The following is a 20,072-nucleotide window of genomic DNA, read 5'->3' as shown; positions in this document are numbered from 1 at the left end:
CGCCCCTAGCAGTCCCCGGACCGCACCACTCTCAGCCCACGGGGGGGAAACCGTTCCCTCTCGCACCCAGAACACACCCAATCCGAGCTCTCCTTGGGCTCTTTCATCCGAAGCTGAGGGAAATGTCCTGTATTAGGTCAGATCTGTCAGAGCTCGGACATGGAAGCTGAAGTGCCCTAGATTTCCCCTTCTCCCCGATGCCGTCTTCCCCCCTCTCTCCGGTTACGTGATGGCCACGCCGTGGCTGCCTCTCTAGAGTCCCTCCCGGCCCTTTAAATGCCGCGTGGGGGTGGGAGGGGGCCGGGGAGGTTGAGGGTTGCTGGACTCGTGGGCTTCTGAGGTGTTTATGCCGTGCTGGGCGAGGGAACACGCAGAGACGCCCGAACCGGGCTCACTCAGTCGCCTTTCTCCTCCGTCTGTCGCCGCGTCGGAGCCGGTGCGTACCATCCCGGGGAAGGGGGTCGCGGGCTCTGAGGCGATGGGCCCGGATCGGCGGAGGGACACGTCGCCCCCGGGCAGCCTGAGGGTCTCCCCCACCCCACCTTGGAGCGCCGTCCTGGGACCCGGGGGCAGGGGCGGTAAAGGCCCGCTCCTTGCTCCCCCAACCCGCCACATCACCTTGTTTGACCTCGAACCGCTGTCCCGCGTGGGAGCGGGACGCGGGCGCCGAGTTGCCACGGTGGGTGTTGGAGCTGCCGTGGGCTTTGGGCCCTGGAGGCGCCAGGGTCGGGGCCGCTTGGCCTCTGCTTACATCCCCCTGGGTCCGTGCCAGCGACCGCGCCGCGAGCGGCTTCCCACCATCGGGGCTCCGGGAGCGGGCATCCTGTCGCCTGCAACCCCTGGCCCGGGTGGGCGAACTGAGTCGCTGTCGGGGCCGGGAGGGGCCCCACCTGTGTGTTTGGGGGTTGTTGCCCGGGTTTCCTCGGTGCTCGGCTCGGCCTACGCCGTCCCCTCCCCCAAGAGTTTGTTTTGACAGGAAACGTGCTGCTGGAGGGGAGGGGCGCCCAGAGGACGTGGGCGAGGGGTGTGCTGATGCGTCCCCACGACTGTACCCTCAGTTGCGGGGAAGAGGCGGGACATGCCCACCAGGCCCGGGCTCGAACCCCTGGGGCGGTCAGGGTTGCCTTGTGCTTCCCAAGGCTGCTACTCTGTGTGGCGCCACTTCGGGTCACAGCGATGATTTGAGGTGGCACGTGGACGAACGTGGTTAAGTGTTTTCGTTAGTATTAAGAAACACTGTTCCCTTAAGCCGAGCGACTTCACAATGATATAAAGTTTCCTTTCAAACTAAGTGTATCTAAATGCAAAAATCTAGTTCAGATAAAGAGAAGTGTTTGATAGAGCACAGGTGAGGATGGAAATGTGGAAACAGGCGTGAAGAGTGGCCCTCAAGTGACTAAAGTTTATGCTGTCTTCGATGGTTATCCAGTTACTTTCACCTTGAAGAAACTAGACAAGCTGTCCTTGTCCCCGGTCGGCCCCTCGGCCCCCAAGATCCTCTTGGTCCCGTGGGTCTCCAGCCCAGTCAGAGACCTTGCTCTGTCCCACCTGCAAACTTAATGAGGTTATGACAGTGGTTCCCACTGCAGGAGGCGCTCGGCCTGCCTTTTCCTCTTGCCTCCAGGGATTTCATCTATCACCCTGGCAGCCCGTGGAGTTTGCCTGACTTGAAGTGGCCCAGAGCTGAAGATACCCAGTCGTGTGTGGAAGCAGCTTCAATGCCATTTTGTGGAGGGTTGAGGGCCCAGAGGGGGAAACAGGTACTAAAACAGGCCAACCAGGGGTGGGAGAAGAAGTGTTTTCAAGTGTGAAAAGTGCCTAGAAATCCTTCTCCCTGACGTTGTAATGTTATGTGTGGCGTGAACATCTGCTTTTTTAGACAATGACTGGCTTTGTTGGCTTTTATCTAGCTCTTTGTTGGCTCTAATTTGATGAAGACCAGTATTCTCTAGCTGAATGGAGCAGGCACCTACCTCTCTGCCCTGTGGTTTTTGCTTTGCTGCGTGTGAATAACTTTTTAAGCGCTGCTGCTGTTTAGGACTGGTTCTAAAGCAGCACTTTGCAGAAGATGAAGATTTTTCCTTATCATCTGCAGTGTTTTCTTCAGAGCCCAGTCCTACTCCTCTGACTCCCTGCCCTTTACTACAAATATATGAATGCTTGTCTTTGCAGCTGACCTTGATCTGGTCTTGAAGAATGATACCCGCTAGATATTTCTTGAAATATTCTCTTTTCATGACTTAACCTTAATTGAATGGGTTCCATTCCTCAGGCCCCTGCTGGATAATCTGAATAATTCACTTCAAAATGCTTTTGACTCATGCTAACTATAAGCAATTAACCCTTTTGATAATATTTGGGTTTTAAGGAGGGATTTTGCAGTGCATAAAGAATGGCTCCCTGATAGAGGATTTTCAGTCAATCTAGTGGGGTGGTTGAGAATAAGTTTGGTCAATGGACTCTTTCAGTGATGCCCTTCACAGTATAGCACTTAAGCAGACACCCTGGGGGTAAGGTCAGCTTGTTACCACATGTGCAAGTGTCCACATGGTAGTGCGTGGATCGATGGCAGAGTGGGAGAGGAAAGAACGAGCAGTACACCAAATTTTCTGCAGCCATCCTAGAGTGGTAAAGAGCACAGGCTTTAAGGATCCACTGCCTGGATTAGAGTTGTGCCTCTGCCGCTGCTATGAACCCTCGAGCAAATAACTTAACCTCTCTGAGCCTCAGGTTCTTATCTATAAAACAGGGATAATGATGATACCTTAGCTAACAAGGTTATGATGAAGATTCAAGAAGATAAAACATTTTAAGCACTTATCATGGGGGCCGAGCCATGGTAAGTATTCAATAACTGTTAACTCCAATTGTTATTATGTGCTATCAGTTAGCATCAGGAGGTTGGAAAGGCACAATGTAAAAGTTTCTCTAAGCTCTGGGACTGTGAGTCTTTGCTAATTTGCACTGGGAATTGGAGAAGGGAGATGTAGCTTCTTCCCACAAGGAGCTTAAAATTTAGTGGCGAGGCAGATTTGCAGAAAACAACTATCGTACTTTAAATGACTGCATAATGGGAATATGAGCAGTGTGAGTGAGGCAGAGAAGGGCGGCCCAAGTTGTCTTTTGAATAGAACGTGGCTTAATTTGTTCATCAGTGATGCTCACTGAGCTCCTTCTCTATCCCATGCGGTGTTCTAAGCTCTAAGATGACAAATTTAAATGGAATTAGTGGAGATATTAAGGAAGGTCACTTTGAAGTTGTAACATTTGCTTTCAAATCTGAATGACAACAAGGCTCCAACCACACAGAGATCAGGGAGAAGAACATCCCATTGGAAGAGAAAAGCAGGTGCAAGTGCTCCAAAGGAGGAAGTTTGGCATGTCTGAGGAGCCCAAAGAAGGCCATTGTGTCCAGAGCATGAAGGATTAGGGGGAGAGTGGTAACAGAATGAAGTGGGCAGAGGCCAGATCACAGAGGGGTTATAAACCACTGCCAGGAGACTTCTTAAGAAAAGGAAACCCACCTGGAGAAGAACTCTTAAAAAGGATGATTTCTTTTGCCTTTTCAGAAGGACTCTGGACGATTTCCTGTTTTATTCACTAGGCACTGTTCAAGAAGGACATTGGGATGGGTTTAACTGTCTAGAAGAGTTTCTGTAATAGAGTGGATCTAAGCTATTGTAATGGTGGGAACAATCAAGATCTGAAAACTACAGGAGACTGGGCTGTTCTGAAGTAGACTTGAACTTTTGGTTCAGTACTTCTTCTCTTTTAACCTTTTGCTTGGAAATAATTTCAAATTTACAGAAAAAGTTGCAAGAACAGTACAAAGAACTCCCTGTTGTCTACCTTTTACTCATATTCACCTATTAACCTTTTGCTCCATAGGCTTTATTGTTTTGTCTTTTTCTCTCTCGTTGGAGAGAAAGTTGCATGTATCGCTGGCCTTTTTTCCTAAATGCACAATCACAGCACATTTATCAACTTCAGTAAATTTAACATTGTAATACAGACAGTAGATTCAAGTATTGTAACCATGTTGTCAATTGATGTAATGATGTTCTTTTTTTTTTTTTTTTTTTTTTTTTGGGGTACGTACGCGGGCTTCTCACTGCTGTGGCCTCTCCCATTGCAGAGCACAGGCTCTGGACGCGCAGGCTCAGCAGCCATGGCTCACGGGCCCAGCCGCTCCGCCGGCATGTGGGATCTTCTCGGACCAGGGCACGAACCCGTGTCCCCTGCATCGGCAGGCAGACTCTCAACCACTGCACCACCAGGGAAGCCCTAATAATGTTCTTTGTAGCATTTTTTTCTTTGGTACAGGATGCAATCTAGGATCATCTATTGCAGGCGGTTGTCAAGTCCTCTTTCATCTGGAACATATCCTCAACCTTTCTTTGTTTTTTATGACATTGATATATTTTTTTAATTCATGACTTCCTCTAATAAGAATAAAATAATAATTGGTATCTGTCGAGCACTTAGTAGGTGTTTAAGTACTTGACATAGACTATTTCAATTAATCTTCACAACAATTCTACAAGGTAGATAATAGTATTGTCCCCAATTCATAAATGGTAAGTTCCCTGTCTCCAGTCAGTAAATATCTCGAGTCGAGATCAAGGAACCAGTCCATCTGGCTCCAGAGCCGGTGTTCTAACTGCTTCGGTGACATGTGCATTGTCACTGGTGGATCTTTGCAGTCCTGAACCAGCACAGGATCATTTGCAGATAGAGTTTGCTGCAGAAAGGAAATAGGAAGTAAAGTCGGTAATCTGGATGCAGCCTGAGGATCACTGGCAAATTAAAAACTGATCTCTGCTCCATATGTGCTGGAACACAGGACTAGCCCCTTCAGGTCTCTGTACCTGTTCCCTCCTCTCTAAAATGTCAGTGGTCATACTGCCATTCATTCAACAATAAGTATTCAAGTGCCTGCTGCCTCCCAGTCATTGACCTTGGAAAGAATGACATAATACTGCCTTTATTATTATAAAATGTGGAACGGTACAATGAAAAATGTGATGATTCTCTTTGAATAGTGACTCACTGGAGTGTTGGAGGCTTTGTTTTGGCGTTATCTTCTCTCTTCACATTGACTTTACATTTGGCCAGTGAGTAAATCCTCCCAGGTAGGATGAGAAGTGGTGTTCCTGGAAAGTTGTTTGGTTGGTTTGTGAGTCGCAATGGTGAAGGTTAAGTAAATCTGGGTTTGTCAGTATGAGAAACATTACCTTTCTTAAAGAAACAACCTGTTTTCGTTATCACTATTCTAAGAGAGAATCCAAAATAGCTTTAAAAACAGTCTAATTACCGTCAGTGTCTTTGAGTCAAGTAGCTTTGTCCCCAGATGACCTGTATGGAAACCAGAGACCAAGAAAGGTAAGAGCAAGTGTGAAGGAACTTACAGAAAACTGTTTACACCGTGATGGGCCATTTGCTTTTGATTTTTGTATTTCAAACAAATGCAAGAATTCTGTCCTAGGTTAAATACCGGTCTTTGTTATCTGTAGGGTAACATGCTTTTATCATCATGGAATAGAGCTGTTCTTCCCTCTAGAGTTTTTAATGACTGAAATGATGATAATAACAACTACTAAAGCAAATAATACTAACAATAGCAAACATCTGTATCCTGTTTACTCTGTGTCAGACACTGTTCCAAGCACTCTACATAGATTGACTGAATGAAATCTCACACCAACCCTGTGAGTTAGGTATTATTAATATGAGGACGCAGGCGATTTCTTGATAGAGTAATAGTGTGCATTTTGGCTTCAAAGAAAAGTTTCTGCTTGGATCCACTAAAACCCAGATGTAATGTGGAGGCTTAACTAAACAAGAGTCTCTAAACATTTTGATGCTTTTACATTTTCTGTTACATCCCCTATGCCAGAAGCTCTACCTCCAGTGAATTGTTGGAAGAAAGCGTAGTTGCATGTTATTAAGTATGTCTGCCATGAGCGCATTTAATTTCTCAGAGCTTCTAGTGATGCCTCATGGAACTCTGGGTTTATAGCATGTTAGCAATTCCTCACTAAAAGGCACCTGGTAGCTGGCCCAGCCCCCTCAGAAAAATGAGGTGAAGAGAGCAGACTCGATGTGGATAAAGTCATGCAGCACATCAACAACAGACCCAGGCCTTACACCCAGGACTTCTACCTCCTAACCTAGAGCTTTTTATTTTTTTTAATCTTTGTACTTAGCTGCCTTGTTAGACACAGTTAAGAAACCTATGAAGTGTGCTGTTCAGCTGGAGTAGAAAAGTGAAATGGAGAGTTATAGCTATTAACCCAGTTCATAAATTCCAATGGATGGAAGCTCTTATTCACTCTTACTTGGAAAAATAGCCAAAGTGAAGAGAAATTGAGGGCAGAGCATCACAGCACAGTTGTTACAGTTGAATGAATGAAATAATAAAATGGAAACAGAGTTTAAGATATTCTAGTAAGAGTGTGACAGGACCAGGGAATATTGAGTCTTAAGCCTAATAAAGCAGGTTGAGGTGGTAGGTACTCTGCTCCAGGCCTTGAACTTTGACAGCAGCAGGGCTGTAAATGTGAAGTGATAATCAGTTTGCAAATGTTCTGGCTGCAGCTGTACCAGATGGGATTCAGTGATTCCCATTCAGCTAACACCAAATGAATATTTGTCACATACTTGACACTGATGATGGTGGGACGAGACACAGTTCCTGCCTATTAAGGAGAGTCGGAAGTAGCCACAGGAGGAAAATAGCTACAAGGGTCTAAGTGCTATTGTGCAGATACAAGAAATGTGCTGCAGGTGTACAAAGAAGAGTGCCCTTAGCTCTGGCCACGGCGTAGAGGGAAGGCTTCCTGGAGAAGCTAGCATTTTCGAGAAATGCCATCAGTGAGAAGTAAAATGTTGGCGAAGAGAGAAGCCTAGAGGGAAGGGTAAGCGCACCAGTTGGGATCTGGGGTTCGGTGGAATTGAAAGGGTTGGAGCAGACCCTTTTCTTCTGTCCTCTATCCTCACCCGCACCTGTCCCCCTTCCAGCAGATGGGAGTTAACGCTCAAGGAGAATCTAGTTTGCCTGTGGTAAAGGAGGTGAGTTCACTGCCGAGGATGTCAGGGGTCGGCCCTCAGTCTGTGTCCGAGATGGTTGGCTTCTGGGCTTTAGGAGAAGGCGAGTGTATCTACCGGGGAGCTTCCTGGCAGCTCGTCCCCACTCCCTGCCCTTCGGTTTGCAGAGGCAGCCTCCAAGTTGGTGGTTTTCTGTTTGCGAAAGTGGTGGGCTGAGCACGGGTGCATTTCTACAAGTGGCAGGACTGGAGAGGTTGTTTAGGTGAGACCAGGGGCAAGTGCCCTTGGCTTTTGACCTTTAGTAGGTCCCTCTCAGGCCCATCCATTTCTCTGTCATCACCCAAAGGATAAAGAATAGCACTGTTTCTCTCAGCAGAGGCTCGATCCCCCTACCTTGGTCCCAACCCTGCCTCTCCTTTCGCGTGCTTCCTCAGCAATGCCTTGGTTTCCCGTTCCTTGTCCTCTAGCATCTGGCACACGCAATTTTAGGTAACTGGACTTGAGAGCCATGAGAGGATGGCCCTGTGTATTTTGTTCACTGTTACTTTTCCCAGTGCCTGGTGCATAGTAGGCACTTAATACACATCAAAGGAATCATTGAAGAAACTGCAGGCATTTCCAGGCATTCCATGGGTAGTTGTGGTTTCCCATTCTGATAGCTTTAAAAGCTCTGAGTATCTCATTGCTGGCTCAGGTTTAAAGAGATTCAGTGAACCCTTACTATCATTACCATCTGTTCAGGATTTGAGGTGCCTTTCTCCTCGGGCCCAGGTTTCCCCTCAGTGTCAGCTATCACCACACTCATATCAGGGCCAGCTTCCTCCCAGGCCTGGCTGAGGATCCTGGGATCAGGCCTGAGCGTCCTGGGTACCCAGGATCTCCTTTCCAGTGGCTGACTGGGCCCAACTGCCCTGCCCTTCCCTGGGAAGCAATCTGATGTCCCAGAAACAGCCGTGGATATAGAGTCCAGGGACTGGTTTTATGGCACAATATGTCTCCTGGTGTCTGTTCTCCCCCCAACCTGTGAATCAGGATCTTTTGTGCCTGTTTGTTCATTGGATGGCGGTAGGTACTGTCTAAAGCACAAACGAAATACCAGGCCTTAGTCTTCATAGCGTGACAGTTCATGGGAAAATGGAGGAGAAAAACCTATATACTTGCTGGCCAGAAATTTTAATTAGTCTTCCTCTTCCCCTAGGAGGCTCACAGACAACTAAAAAGGCTGATTTCAAAAATATTTTATTTAAAACAAAGACAGAGGAACAATAATAATAGCAAACATTTGAATGCTGTGCTAAGCACTTTAATAAGATTAATCCTGTTTCATCTTCAAGCAACCCTATGAGGTTAGTCTTTCAGCCCAGCTTGACTCATAAGGTAGGGAGTTAAGTGACTTCTCCAAGGTCACATGTCAAAAGACAGAACAAGCTTCAAACCCAGAGCCCCCCACTCTCACTCTTACCCTCCCACGCTTTAGCACCCTCAGGAGGAGAGAGTGTGTGCTCTGCGCGTTGTTTTTTGAGGATGCTTTACTGCTGGGGGCTGCTCCACGTTCACACCAAGTATGTCCTGTGTGAGCTCACACCTTGGCTGTGGAATCCCTTTCTGGAAGGCAGTCTTGCAGGCCTAGTGATAGCCTGGCCCGGGTGCCATGAGAGGAAGGAGGTCATCTTCTGGGGGCCTTTCCAGTGCTGTGACACATGCGACACGGCTTTCTACATTGAACGAAGCACCAGCACCACTGGAGGGAGTACCGCAGAACGTTGACACAGGGTCTGTTTGTTTGTGCAGGTGCTGTCTCTTTACCCACACTCCAGTGACACAAAATGCCCTTCAATGGTGAGAAGCAGTGTGTGGGCGAGGACCAGCCAAGTGATTCAGACTCTTCCCGGTTTTCCGAAAGCATGGCTTCGCTCAGTGACTATGAGTGCTCCAGGCAGAGCTTTACAAGTGACTCTTCTAGCAAATCCAGCTCTCCTGCTTGTAAGCCAATGGGGAGTGGAGGTGGTTCTAGACACACATGTTGGATTTTAAAACTCGGAAATGAATGAGAGCAAAGTACTGACTTTTCCCTTCTAGATGTACTGGAATGGCACTGCCAGGGCCCTGCAGCTGTCTTGTACATGCTCTCAGCAATAAATTGCCACTGATGTTTACAATCTGCCCATTTTTATTTTCATCATTGTCTCTGATCTGCTTTGGTTTGGCTATAAATCAGGTCTGCCAACCCCACCTGTCTTCTCTCTAGATTAGCAGAAAGCTACTCCTTCTTGAGATCATTTTTTGAGCCACATTCAAGGGTAAATTCAAATCGGTCCTTTCTTGCTTACATAGAACGAAACTTGCCCCAACTCAAGGGTCAGGCAGGAAATGAAATAATCTAAAGGGTTTCCTACTGATTTCAAAAACTGTTGTGCAAATCACCCCAGAAAAGTGCCCACGAGGAGAATTACTGCACCAGGAGTACGAGAAGGAATGAAAGGAGTGCCATGGTGAAGGGAGATGTCTTTTTCCTTTTTTGTGTGTGATAGCTAGAAATGTGTGAAGACGTGTGTTTGTCATTTTTTTTTTAGCTTTTTAATTGACATTTTGTATGGGAAATATAACTCCTTAAGCTGCCCAAGCAAATGCAGAGAGAAGCAACTAGCATTTAATATGATCAAATGCCCACTTCAGAAAAAGTTTGTTCATTTGTATTTATTTATTTTAACATCTTTATTGGAGTATAATTGCATTACAATGGTGTGTTAGTTTCTGCTTTATAACAAAGTGAATCAGTTATACATATACATATATTCCCATATCTCTTCCCTCTTGCATCTCCCTCCCTCCCACCTTCCCTATCCCACCCCTCCAGGCGGTCACAAAGCACGGAGCTGATTTCCCTGTGCCATGCAGCTGCTTCCCACTAGCTATCTGTTTTACATTTGATAGTGTATATATGTCCATGCCACTCTCTCACTTTGTCCCAGCTTACCCTTTCCCCTCCCAGTGTCCTCAAGTCTGTTCTCTAGTAGGTCTGCATCTTTATTCCTGTCTTGCCCCTAGGTTCCTCATGACCTTTTTTTTTTTTTTTAGATTCCATATATATGGGTTAGCATACGGTCTTTGTTTTTCTCTTTCTGACTTACTTCACGCTGTATGACAGACTATATATAGGTCCATCCACCTCACTACAAATAACTCAATTTCGTTTCTTTTTATGGCTGAGTAATATTCCATTGCATATATGTGCCATATCTTCTTTATCCATTCATCTGTCGTGTATTTATTCTAAATTAGTACATTCTCATTTAAAAAAATGGAAAGGTAGATAAGTAGAAAGAAAAGAAATTATCGCCTATAATGTCACCCAAAGATGACAGGTGATAGTGCTTTGTCATATCTTCATACTGCAGATAGATATACATTTGTATATGTATGTGGACTTTTTTCACTTATTATTATAACTAAAATATTTACTCATGATAATGTTTTTTTTAAAACGTTTTTATGACTGCTTACTACTTTACCAAGTGAAAATACCATCAATTTATTTAACCTCTGATTTATCATTGGGCATTTAGTTCATTTCCTTTTTTTTTTTTTTTTTTGCTGTTACAAATAGTGCTTTATGAACATCGTGGTGCATAAAGCCTTTCTAGGAATTCCTTTGGATATAATTGGATTGCTGGACCAAAGGATACAGACAGTTTTAAGGAGAATCTTAATGGGAAAGAGAATTGGCAAAAGAATTTATTAGCAGCCCCCCAGCTTTCAGTGCTTTTTCTCACTCTTTATTACTATACATGGAGTTGATGTCTCCAGCAGGGTACCTAGGTGTCCTGAAGAAGGGTTTTACTAATTGTATATCAGCATTCCTTCCTCCTCCTCTTCTTCCTCTTCCATCTCCACCTTCTCCACTACCTCCTCCTCTTCTTATTTCTAAAATTATTTTAAGGACTTCCCTGGCAGTCCAGTGGTTAAGGCTCCATGCTTCCAATGCAGGGGGTGCAGTTTTGATCCCTGGTCTGGGAATTAAGATTTTATATGCCGCGTGACGCAGCCAAAAATTTTTTTAAAAATAAATTATTTTAGGTAGCAAAGTATTGCCAGTCAGGATTGTTGTTTGAGGTAATGATTTTTAATTAACAGAAGCCAAGAGTTCCAACAACAATTTCAAAAAGACATGACTTGTTAATTTTTTGAATAATCTTTACAGATAACTAAAATAATTCTTTACCCACTATTTCCTACTGAGAAGTAGATTATCAGCTTATCAGATTTATTTTATTTTAATTATCTACATTTATTGAGTTCTTACCATGTTCTTTACTTAAATTATCTTGTTTAGTCACCTCAGGACAGTCCTACGAGGAGGTAAGTTATGCTTCAACGAAGTCAAATGATAACTACCAATTAGCAAAACTTAGAATTGTGCTATACGGCATATACTTTTCAAAATTATAGTTTTAAAAAATCAGTTCATTTTGAGTCTGCTTAAATTAATGGGAGTTATGAATTACAGAATAAAAAGTAGTCATCAATTTCCTGTAGAGTACATGTAATAAATGCAGATATCAATATTCGCTAAAAAATGAGGTGATTTAATTTTTAAAAATAACTTATAATAGGCTATATTAATAAAATTTTCTCAGAAACATTTGACAATTTATTTTCTTTATTTTTTTTTGAAGTTGTAAAGAATAGTTTTATTGCTTTGCCAAGCAAAGGGGCCACAGGGGGCTAATGCTCTCAAAACTGAGTGTCCTGACCTGGAGGGGTTAGTGAGGAGTTTTATAGTGATGGTTCAAAGAGGAGGACGTGATCAGCTCGTGGGCTTTCTTCTGATTGGCTGGTGGTGAGGTACGTGGGAGTCAGCAGCCTCAACCTTCTGGTTCCAACTGGTCCTGGGTCTGAGCGTTGTGGCAGCATATAGTTAACTTCTCCCACCTGGTGGGGGTTTCAGTATCTGGTTTCAGGATTTAATGAAGCTCAGGTTCTTGATGTCTCATGGCAGAAAGAATTCAGTGAGAGACAAAGTGATAGGTAAGAAGTGGATTTATTTAGAGAGAAACACACTCCACAGACAGAGCGTGGGCTATCTCAGAAGGCGAGAGCGACCAACAATTTATTTTCAATACAGTAACTGAAGCTATCAAAGGAGTTCTTAAATTTTTGGAGCCTTAAGTATTAAGTGGGGGAATCGATCTATTTTGATATATATTCTTCTTACTGAAAATATATGTTGGAGTAACTTAAACCCTGTGTGCATCAGGAGGCTTCATTGGATGACAACTCCTTCCAGAGCATTAACTGGTTTTTGTCTTCCTTTCAGCAACAAGCCCTCCCAGAGTTGTAACATTTGATGAAGTGATGGCTGCAGCAAGGAACTTATCAAACATGACTCTTGCTCATGAGATTGCTGTAAATGAGAACTTTCAATTGAAACAAGATGCCCTCCCTGAGAACAGGTAACCTGGAGGCATGTGTTGTGCATAACCTGTGCTGCAGATGTGTGTGTGTGTGTGTGTGTGTGTGTGTGTGTACTGCAAACACAGATTTTCACACTGATTCCTGGACAGTCTCATATAATATCCACTGGGAGTTAACAGTATTTATTTTAGTTCTCTAACAAGGTCTTATAGTTGTTTTTAAAACCACTCCTCTAGGGTATATGTTACTCATAATCTTTAGAATTCAGCTTATATGTCTCTTCCTGAAGGAAGCTTTTCCTGACATTCCTGAGCTCACTAGACTACATTAAATCCCCTTCTAAAGACTCCTATAGCCCCCTCTACCTCCCTCTTGTTAAGATGTTTTATAATTTTAGGTTCAAAGTCTGTCTTTCCCACTTGACCAAAAGCCCCATTAACGGAGAAACTATGTCTATGTTGTTTGCTCTGTCCTTATTGCCTAGCAGAGTGCCTGACATATAGTACCTGCTCAAGAAATATTTGCAGCCTGACTTATTAAAAACTAATATTCAGGTTGTGAAAGATAAGTAAGTGCAGCTGAGCTGCCAAAGTGGTAAGAGGTGATCCAGAAGCCTCTGGAGGGAGGAATCACAGCTGCATAGGCACCCCTGGTTAACCTCATGCCCAAGGGGTCTCTAGTTAGAGCCATGCCCTTATATCCTACCTCAGTCTTTCTGGTTTTAGTGGCTCACAGGTCCCCTGGCACAAAAAGGAGAAAAGTCTTGTAGCCATTACTGCAGGTAAATAGTCTTTAGAGGGAAAATTGGCTCATGGGGGCTTCCCTGGTGGCGCAGTGGTTGAGAGTCCGCCTGCCGATGCGGGGGACGCAGATTCGTGCCCCGGTCGAGGAGGATCCCATGTGCCGCGGAGCGGCTGGGCCCGTGAGCCATGGCCGCGCTGAGCCTGCGCGTCCGGAGCCTGTGCTCCGCAACGGGAGAGGCCACAGCAGTCAGAGGCCCGTGTACCGCAAAAAAAAAAAAAAAAAAAAAAAAAAAGGCTCATGGATAACGGCACTGAATCTTAAAACTCACAGTGCCATTCATAAATTGGGAGGCATTCTCTCTGTCAATTAAGACAACATATAATATTTGATTCCATTCAGAACTTTTTTTGTTTTAAAGCAGGAAATTAGTAAACACAATAATTTTCCTTCTTTAAAATATGGATCATAGACTTCCTCCTGGGGATGTTGTTTATAATAATCACTAATACTTTTTAGGATTACTGGCCAAAGTAGGTTTATCTGTTTGGTTTTCTATGGTGACTGCATTTTACCATGATCCTTTATATCAGCTGGGCTGCTTACACCCCCAGGCCAGGCCACCATCGTCTCTGACCTGTACTCTTTGTGTCCTAACTAGTTGCCCGGTCTCCATCCTTAGCTCCTGCATTGTCCATCCTCCACATCCACAGGTAGCCACAGTGATCTTTCTAATGGGTAAATCAGATTAGATCATGTCTTTGCTTATAGAACCCTTCAATGGTTCTATTACACTTAGAATAAAAATGCAAACTCTTTAGTATGGTGAGCAAGGCCCCCCTTCACTGACCATGTCTCTTCCTCCTTTTCCTGCTGCCTGCTGTGCTTCAGCCACACTGAAGCTTCCTTGCTGATCCTGGAGTACACCAGCTTGATCCCGTCCCAGGGACTTGGACCTTCTTCCTTCCTTTTTTTTTTTTTTTTTGCGGTACGTGGGCCTCTCACTGTTGTGGCCTCTCCCGTTGTGGAGCACAGGCTCCGGACGCACAGGCGCAGCGGCCATAGCTCACGGGCCCAGCCACTCCGCGGCATGTGGGATCTTCCCGGACTGGGGCACGAACCCGCGTCCCCTGCATCGGCAGGCGGACTCTCAACCACTGCGCCACCAGGGAAGCCCCTTCCTTTTTTTTTTAATGTTTTTCCCGTAGATCTTCACCAGCTGCTTTCTTTTCCCCATTTGGGTCTCAGCTCTAAGGTTGCTTACTGTCTTAGAGAAGCTTTCTTCAACCACCCCGCCAAATCGGCACCTCTTCATCACTGTGGACCACATTGTCTTCCTCTGCCTTCCTTGTGGCTCTGAAATTGTCTTACTCCCTTTCAGTGTGTTTTTCTTCTGTCTCTGCTAACATGTAAGCTTTTTGAGAACAGAGGCTTTCTTTTCACTACACCCAAGCGCCTGAAACAGGGCCTACCACATATTGAATTTTGAATAAACATTTATTGACTAATAAAAATGAATTTTTGAAGTTAAAATAAGTATGTTTTATGCAGTACAGAAAAGACAAATTGGGAGTGTTTGTGCTTTAAATTCAAAAGTTGCAAATACAGGCTGAATGAAGGCCCTTTAGGATCAGACAGACCCCGGGGTTTGAATCCTGGCTCTGCTGTGACCATATCTGAGCCTCGCATTCTCCACAACACTCACTCTAAATGCATGTTCCTGGGCATATAAGTGCCTTGCATGTAAGTACTTTGATACTGTGGAAGGTACGAATTCCCCTTCTCTTCATTTTCTGCCACGGCTAGAAAATGTGAGCAAGGGAAACAACATGTAGAGTTGGGACACATTACGTTTGTTTAAAAGTGAATTAGCGTATCATTAGCTGCTGATTTTTCAGATGACCGTCCACAATGACCAAGTCGTTACTTTTTTTTCTTTTTTTTATCAAAGCATAAGCGTTTATTATTTGTGACAAATAAGGAGACAGGGTGATAGCTCTCAAAGCACTGTCTCTTGTTACTCTTTAAAATATGGCCGACTCTCATATTTTACCAAGTGGGGGGAAACACTTGGTAAAATAAGTCAGATTTCTGATACCAGGTAGGAATGCTCATAAATGATTTGACTGATTTCATCTCCACCCCTTCCTCCCTACCTCTCCCACTCCCCAAAATTAAAAAGCTTGTAGCCTTTGGGAAAACTTAAACTCCGACATCCCTCAAGGAGCTGTGATGTCGTTTTAGCTCACTCCTGGTTGGTGCCTTCAAGCCAAGTACACGAGGCCTGTAAAGTTCAGAGCGAAAGTCTGTCCCAGCAACGTTTGTCCTTCTCATTGTTCTGTAATTGCTCGAGAGAGTCTCAAACATTGGAAATGGCATTTATGTTGAATAAGTCTATTCAGGCAACTAGAATAAGTTTTTACATTTAAAGTGGCTGAGTAGAATATAGTATTTGCACTTACGGAAACCGTTTTAACTCATACTCCTCAGAAAGCTAATTTTCACTTCTCATAGCATTATTGTATATTTAGCTATTTGTACTTTAAAAGAAAAATTAGGAGATATGCTTAACTATCAAATTACTAATTCATTCACCATGCATTCAGTGAACCCTCAGTAAATGACAAGTGTTATGCTAGGTACAGTGGCAGGTACCTAGAAGAAATGACCTCTACCTGAGAGAGGTGTATAGCCCTGTGTGGGATAGAGACTTGCAGGTAATTACAGTTCAGGGAAATATGCGCTTTTCTAAAAGCTGTTGCAAAATGGTGTAGGAGTTCAGTAGGAATGTGTGTTTTATTTATTTATTTATTTTAAATTTTATTTATTTATTTTTATGGCTGCGTCAGGTCTTAGTTGTGGCACGCAGGATCTTCGTTGAGGCATGCAGGATCTTTTGTTGCGGTGCACGGGCTTCTCTTTAGTTGTGGCGGGTGGGCTCTGTAGTTTGTGGCTCACGGGCTCTAGTTGAGGCACGCAAGCCCAGTAGCTGTGGCGTGTGGGCTGAGCTGCCCCGCGGCCTGTGGCATCTTAGTTCCCCGACCAGGGATTGAACCTGCGTCCCCTGCACTGGAAGGTGGATTCTTTACCATTGGATCACCAGAGAGGTCCCTGTGTGTTTTAACATACACCTATTTTAGGGCATTGACGTACAGGGTAAAGCAAGGTGGCCACCTACTCTATTGTTAGCTTTTCCTAGGAAGGCTCCTATTTCAGCAGTTTTGGTCTGGCCAACTTTAAATGGGACATCTAAGCTGAAGCTGGCAGGCAATCAAATGCATGTCTCCATGGGCCAATCTGTTCTGTTCCATGCCATGAAACTTCAGCTGTTAAGGAAAGAGCAATTTTGCCATCTCATCCCCAAAATCTAGACCAAGTCTAAAAGTCTGTGTAGAAGAGTAGCTAGGTAAATTATGGTATCTCCTTAGGACGAAATTTTATGAACATATCAAAAGCTATACGGAGGAAGCATTTAAAAAATCTAGGGGAGACACTTAAGACAGAGTACTAAATGAAATAATATTGTACAGACTCAGTATTAAAACAATTATATTAAAACAATGCATTCATTGAACATATGTCAAATACGTCAAAAGATTAATAACAGGATTATGAGCAATTTTTATTCTCTGTTTTTCTGCATTTTCTAAGATTTCTACAATAAGCATCTTTCTTTTATAATCAGGAGAAATAGTGCTTATTTTAAAATTGATCCATTTCATTCCTGTAGCTTGGCCGGTAGAGTGAGGCACGTTGTCCACCAGGCCTTCTGGGACGTCTTGGAATCAGAACTGAACGCTGAGCCCCCTGAGTATGAACACGCCATCAAGCTGTTTGAAGAAATCAGAGAGGCAAGTTGATGTTGTCTGTATTAATTAGTAATTTTCCCCCCAAAGGCTGTTTTCGTGTCCTGCAGAGAGTATTGGAGACTCTTCTGAAACCCTGAGCCAGTTCAGTCACCGAAAGGGTTTTTTCCTGCACCTCCTGGAATGGGGTGCAGGCTGGGAAAACAGGGCAGCGGCAGGAACTCAAGCCAATGCTTAGCATGTAGGGCAGTGGCTGTGGTGCTTCAGAGCACGGAGCCTGAGTTAGATAGACCTGCTTTAGTGACAGGCTCTCTCTTCTTAAGTCTGTCTCCGGAGTAGTTGTGAGAATTAAATCAGATGACAGTCATAGCTAACTTTTACAAGACACTTGCTCTGTGCCAAGCACTAGATTATTCATTTATCCTTACTATAATGCTGTGAGGTAGTTATGCCTGTTATTATCTTATATAAAGAAACCAAGTTCCCTGACTCACCCAAGGTCATGCAGCTTTGAGGGGTGGAAGGGATTTGAACTGAGGCACTCCGGCTCAGAGCTTGTTCTCCTAACCACGTGCTGTGTCTGTAAGTACAGTGTCTGCTGTGTAGTGAATACACAATATAGGTTGCTCATATAATATGTAATATTTCACATGTAAATATATTATACTAATAGAGCCCATGGGGATGTTTCTATTCGCCCTTCTTTAAAGGGTTCTTTTGGAGCCATGATCTGCAACTTGTCTGTGCACGTTTTCTCTGTAAACTTTTTGAAGTTCTTTCAATAGTATTGCTTCCTTGCCAGTTGTTTTCATTCTTATAGTGTTAGTAACTTCCCATGGGAGGGGAGGGGAGGCTTTCATTCAGAAGACAGAGCTTTCTTTTTAGAGTCAGGACCCTGGAGTGCTCCTCTGATCCACCACTTGATGCAAACTTCTGTGGCATCCGGGGCATTAAAATATGGACAGGGAGCTTGGTCATCTAGACATTGAAATTAGAAATGACAACCTTTATTCATGTAAGGATGCTGTTAATTTTTCTTTCCTTTCCCTGTATAGGTTCTCCTCTCTTTTCTGACTCCTGGTGGCAACCGGCTTCGCAACCAGATCTGTGAAGTTTTGGACACAGACCTCATTAGGCAGCAGGCTGAGCACAGTGCTGTCGACATCCAAGGCCTAGCCAACTACGTCATCAGTACGATGGGAAAGCTGTGCGCTCCTGTGCGAGATGATGATATCAGAGAGTTAAAGGCTACCTGCAACATCGTGGATGTGCTGAGGTTAGCGGTTCTGCTGCTTGCATTTTCTTAGAATACCTTTGAGTTCATTCAGAAGGGAAGTGTGGGAATTGAGGAACGCAGAATAAGGGTTCCTCCTCTCCCAAAGGAACCCTTGACCCTAGGAAGAAACCACCTAAGCAAGGGACAAGTCAGTCATTTATTGTGTGCATGGAGTTTTCACACTGAGTGACCCAACAAGGTTGTTAGCTGGCAGTGCTGGGCCCTAGAGGTGCAGTGATGAAAAACGCAGATGCAATCTCTGATGCAATCTCTGATTACAGTCTAATAGGGAGACAGCTCTTGAACAAGGAATTACAGTTGTGATAAGTGCTATGAAAAGGGAAGTAGAGGGGATTAATGGAGCCTCCAGCAGGGGGACCTAACCTAGTTAAGGTTCCAGGAAGGCTTCTTCATTAGTTAGGGTATTGCTAGCTGCTATGACATGTAAACGCTGAGTTCTCAGTGATTTAACCAATAAACGTTTGTTTCTCACTCATGTCAGAGTCCGAGTCAGGGATTCTTGGTCAGGCAGCCTTCCATGTGTCATTCAGGGACCCAGCCTCCTTCTCTCCTTGGCTCCACCCTTGCCCAGCTCCTTGGAGTCCTTTACATTTAGCTGGTGAATGGGAAAGAGATCATGAGGAAGGCATATCCAGTGTTTAACCACCTAGGCCCAGAAGCAATGCATTACATTGACTATACCTAGTCCCATGGTACCACCTACATTGAAGGTGGCCTGGGAAACGTGGCTGCTGTCTGGGAACACATTTCCCAGCCACAAATCCACACTGCAGGAAGGCAACATGGACCTTTGGTGGTCGTCTAGCTATCTGTGCTGCAGCTTCCCTCAGGAAGTGATGTGTACAGTAAGATCGTAAGACTCTAATCTGGCTGTGTAGACAGTAATTTCTTTGTGATCCCAGAGGAGAGAGGAGTCTGCAGTACTTTTTGCCATTGAGGGGAATTCTTCTCCTTTTTTTGAGAATACAGCCACATTGAGAACTAAGTTTCACCTAATAGTATAGGAAAGGGAAGGGGAAAGGAAGCTGGTTTGCATATAATGGGTTACTTACTTTATGACTCTGGGAAAGTTGACAACCTCTCAAAGTCACACTTTCCCCATCTGTAAAATAGGCTGTAAGTATCCTTAGAGTTGCACTCAGCTCTGGCAGATTGAGATTCTCCAGTTGTAGAATCCTTGCTTTGAAGGATTTTCTGTGGTGTTCATCTTCCTCGTGTATTGAGCACCTACTGGTTGTCACTCTCCCCTGCATTTTGTGTTCACTATCTCATTGACTCTCACAACATCCCTCCAAGGTTGATCTTGTCCCTTTCTTTCACAGATGAAGAAACTAAGGTTCAGAGAGATTGAGTAACTTGTTCCTGGCCACAGAGCTGGTCAGTTGTAAAGCTGCAATTGAATACAGGGCTGCCTAACTCTAAAATGCAGTGTTTTTCCCCCTGTGCTTTACTGCCCTGTCCTTTCTTTCCTTTTCTTTTTCTTCTTTCCTTAGGAACAGAAACAATGTACACTATGTTCAGACTCCATAAAATTTCAAATGAAGATTCCTTCTTGAATTTTTTTTGTCTCATTGTTAAGAGTCATTGTTTATGCTTCTTAGTGTCTATCAGTTTATGGCTGAATATAGTGGATCAGCTGGAGGTGTATTTGCTAAAGCAAATACTCTTGAGATCTCTGGAAGAATACATTTGGAATGCATGTATAATGCCTTTTGTGAAAAGTGACCTTGTCAAAGTGATTGGAATTTTAAAACTGTTTCGTGGAT

The 20,072-nt window shown here is 44.3% G+C and overlaps 1 protein-coding gene across 4 annotated transcripts in view; it reads left to right on the top strand.

The window, feature by feature from the left end:
• Positions 1-274: 274 nt before the first annotated feature.
• The window catches only part of TCP11L2 (t-complex 11 like 2), a 41,821-nt gene continuing 22,023 nt past the window's right edge, over positions 275-20,072 (top strand). The window contains exons 1-6 of one of the 4 annotated variants that reach the window (XM_073788240.1): positions 275-436; positions 4,136-7,071; positions 8,839-9,030; positions 12,365-12,500; positions 16,934-17,054; positions 18,065-18,285. In XM_073788240.1, coding sequence (XP_073644341.1) covers positions 8,874-9,030; positions 12,365-12,500; positions 16,934-17,054; positions 18,065-18,285 — 635 coding nt within the window. In that variant the 5' untranslated portion in view covers positions 275-436; positions 4,136-7,071; positions 8,839-8,873. Of the gene's footprint in view, positions 437-4,135; positions 7,072-8,245; positions 8,394-8,838; positions 9,031-12,364; positions 12,501-16,933; positions 17,055-18,064; positions 18,286-20,072 lie in introns of those variants that run through there. The other 3 variants (XM_004314100.4, XM_019918322.3, XM_019918324.3) reach the window with 3 other exon arrangements.

This window comes from Tursiops truncatus, chromosome 11 (assembly GCF_011762595.2).
Source record: "Tursiops truncatus isolate mTurTru1 chromosome 11, mTurTru1.mat.Y, whole genome shotgun sequence".
NCBI classification, from domain to species: Eukaryota; Metazoa; Chordata; class Mammalia; order Artiodactyla; family Delphinidae; genus Tursiops; species Tursiops truncatus.
This window is presented reverse-complemented; position numbering and strand designations above follow the sequence as displayed.